This window comes from Bidens hawaiensis, unplaced genomic scaffold (assembly GCF_021521415.1).
Source record: "Bidens hawaiensis isolate Kalapana, Puna unplaced genomic scaffold, B.hawaiensis_p1.1 tig00032166_1, whole genome shotgun sequence".
NCBI lineage: Eukaryota > Viridiplantae > Streptophyta > Magnoliopsida > Asterales > Asteraceae > Bidens > Bidens hawaiensis.
The window spans coordinates 229713-233650 of NW_027495471.1; the positions used below are offsets into that span (position 1 = coordinate 229713).

Here is a 3938-nt window from a genome sequence, read left to right on the forward strand (position 1 = left end):
TTGTGTGTCCAAACTCCTTAAGTTACAATAAAACACTTTGAATTCAACTAATACGTCAAATGTTTTATTCTTCACTTAATCACAAAGATTCACGTATTTTAAGTTCCAAAATATTCAACTCTTCAACTGACTGAATCAACAAAGACCGATATTTCAAACCCACATGATAACTCATCTTCACATGTGAAATGTAATGTTTGACTCATCCCTTTTTTATGATATCTTTAACCATTAACCAAAAACTTAAATTCCAATCCTTTAACTTATTATCATAATCATTGAGGTCAACATTCTGTAACATATATGGCAGTTGATGATTTCAAATTAAAACGTTACTAGAAACACCATTTTGCTCCATTGAAGGGCCTTTGTTGGTTATGTATATTATTTAAGGGATGTAAAGTGAAACATTTTAATAAATAAATACGTCATATCTGAAGAGTTGTCTTGTTTTCAAATAATAAAAGTAGTAATAAAACCGTAAAAGCAACCGTTACACGGCGGTTATCACTAAGCACACACTCACACTCTCTCTCTCCGCCGTACGCCGTCCAGTTCTCGCCGGCAGATCGTAAACTAAGGAGCTTAATTATCACCAGATCGTTCTGAATTGAAGATTATTACGCTTTAATTTGAGCAACATGTTTGTTAAGAAGCTAGTCGAAAAGGCTTCGTTGAAGAAGGTACGTTTCGATATCCGGTCCTTTAGGCTAAATTTATTTAAGCTCCAATTGTTAATTATCGAAACTGTAGCGATTGTTTTAAGAGCTCGTAATTAATAATTATACCGCCGATTAGTGATTTCCGGTGAGTTATATCCAATGCCCAGATTCAATTTTAAATTTTAATTTCATTTTCGAATTACTACATGTACATCCGTAGGAATTTCAAATTCCTTTGTTTTTATTTATTTTAAAATCTCATTTACCTGCTCATTTAATATTACAGCCTTTAATATCTTTTTATTATTTATTATTTTTATTTCTTTTCATTTTTTTATATTTTATGATTATAAATAGTTTTTAAGCATATTTTGTTTCTCTCTTATGTATAGCTTGATATAAAGTTTTTTCAAAACCAAATTGTTCCTAGTATTATGCAAGTAATCGAAGCACAAATGTACATTTTATCAAAACTACCTAATTTTTCTTTTTCTTTTTCTTTTTTTTTTGTGTATAAAGGGACACCGTTTATTATTTTCGTTATTCCAATAATATAATGTATACCCTTGCGACGGGCTTAATCTTATCTACGTTTTGATAAAAGTTTCTTTTTATGTTCTTTATCGTGACGAATTGGACCGATACTGATCAAGTTCTGCCGCTAAGGAATTCTACTAGTTAGGTTCTAAAGTTTAGAATATTTAGAAAGAACACGTAATGTGGAGCATAAATACTTGAAACAGGATTAAGTGTTAACACATTTGGTATACTATTATAGTATTATATGATTATTATGATTATGAATTTATGATATGATGATATCAAGTATAGTCATAAACAGCTAGAATTTTTAATTTGTTATAACTTATAAATAATAAATTTTGTTTACTTTCCTTTTAAGGTTGTTATCAGGTTGTAATATGATATCATTATGTAAATGTGACTTCATTACTATAATAGTCTCAGTCTTTTCCATTTTTCTACATTTCTTTTTGTGGAATATATATTAGTTACCAGTATAAATCTTCACCTGATCTTCAAAGTTCGTTAGGGGAAAGTGACTTTAACTTTATTTATTGGATATTTTATATTTATATTTTATATAATATTTTTTTTACAATAATTGTGGTTGCGTGGGTGGATCTTACAATCGGTTGATTATTTTAATCTTGTTTTCTAGGATGGTAATTTGATTTGTTCACCTAATCTATCCAATCATATAAAGGTTTCTTCAAACATACACTGTTTTTATTTATTGATAAATCAATATAAAAACTTTCTCTGATGTTATCTCCAAGGCTTTCTTTATATTATTATAATAATATAAAAAGCAAGAGCATAGAAAAAGTATGGATGGTGATGGCATGATTGGTTGCCATATGGTAATCTTGATATTATTTATACAAATTTCGGTTTTTGTATTAATTCAGATTTGTTAAATATTTGGTGGATTGAATATTAAATAATCTGAAAAAAAAGCCTTTTATGTAAACTGAAAGTGTCAGATCATGTGAAGTTATAATAATATCAGGACCAAAACGTAAATTTTAGTGTTGGTTTACTTTATGGACCACTTAGTACGTGACTGCTGATTAAGAAAAGTCCACCATGCTGGCATCATGAAACATTTACAGACTTATACCATTCTCATTTTCTCCAGCTTTTCGTATGACAATAAGATTAATTTGGATTGATCAATATATTAAGATCATAAAACTTGCATCACCTTGAAAGATAATCAAATGGAAGAATAATCCTTAGATTAGTGTTTGAATCCAGTGTTTGATATTGGTTGAATCTCCAATAACTCATAAGAACTGTTCAAGAAATTATGAAACAAAAAAACTAAGTGTTAAAACTTATTTAGTTATTTTATATTGGCTCATAATCATTACTATCAATGGTTGCGCTGCAGCCTGGAGGAAATCCAGATGGTTTGAAGTCTGATGAAGTAAATCCACGCCTTGTATACCATTATGGCCCTCCATCAGGATGTAATTTGCTTGCTTATGACCCTATTCAGAAGATTCTTGCCATGTCAACCATGTATACTTTTGTTGACCTTAATGTCAAATACTATTTGTGGTTCATTAATCCAATATCTGATTAGTTTGATATTTTTCTTTCATTAGAGATGGCCGGATTAAGTTATTTGGACAAGATAACACTCAAGTTGTTTTGGAGTCTCCTGAGGCAGTACCAAGCAAGTTTTTGCAGTTCATTCACAACCAACAGTTTCTTATAAACATTAATGCAAAAAATCATATTGAGGCAAGCCCTTTGAATCATATTGGCATGCCAATTGCTAAACCCATCAGTTTAATGTGAGACTAAAAAAATGTTTTACATATTTATATATATAGGTTTGGAACATAGACACAAAGTCGTTAGCTCATGTGCATGTATATAATGAAGAAATTACGTCTTTTACAGTCCTTCAACGTACCTTTTACATGTAAGTGTTTCTCAAACTCACAAGGGTGCTTTTAAAGATATAGGTTTTAATGTTTTATGGTTACAATACTTATACATAATACATGTCATTGATAGGTATGTTGGAGACTTGTTTGGTAATGTTTCAGTTCTGAAGTTTGACAAAGAGACATGTGATATAACACAAATGAAATACCGAATTCCTTTTGCAGCATCTAACAGTGAGCCGCATTTTTTTCTGCTTTATATTATAAGATAGTAGTAGATAAGAGTCTTTATATTATTTTTGACTTTTGAGTGGTCAACTTATATAGGTAATTCAACAGAGGATCTAACTGATGCTGCTGTTATGTACATTCTGCCTCAACCAGCAGCTGAAAGTAAAAGGTAATTCCCAATATTTTTTTCCTTTTCAATAATAATGACTGTTAAAAACCTCTCAAATCTCACTTCATGTGTCACTTCTCAATTCAGGATTCTTATAATTTATAAAAGTGGACTTATTACATTATGGTCAATTCAAGATAGCAAACCTGTGTTTACAACTGGAGGAAATTTGATTTACTCAATGAATCACGACACCAAAAAAGTGACAGCTGCATGTTGGGCATGTCCCTTTGGAAGCAAAGTAGTTATTGGATACAACAATGGAGAAATTCTGATGTGGAGTGTTCCTCACTCTGTAGACTCAAAAACTGAACTTTCAACTGACAAGGAGTTAAGTGGGACCCAAAGTGGTCCTTTGTTTAAACTAAATCTTGGGTATAAAATAGATAAAACTCCAATAGCCAAGTTAAAATGGGCTTATGCAGAAGGGAAAGCAAGTCGACTTTATGTTCTTGG

General features: G+C 30.7%; 1 protein-coding gene across 1 annotated transcript; it reads left to right on the forward strand.

The window, feature by feature from the left end:
* Positions 1–376: 376 nt before the first annotated feature.
* On the forward strand, positions 377–3915 carry LOC143583200 (uncharacterized; the record flags this gene model as incomplete). Its single annotated transcript, XM_077065574.1, has 6 exons — positions 377–683; positions 2578–2708; positions 2795–2986; positions 3213–3316; positions 3410–3482; positions 3570–3915. Coding segments are annotated over exons 1-6 (888 nt in total), but the record flags the coding sequence as incomplete, so codon positions are not given.
* Between the last annotated feature and the right edge of the window lie 23 nt (positions 3916–3938).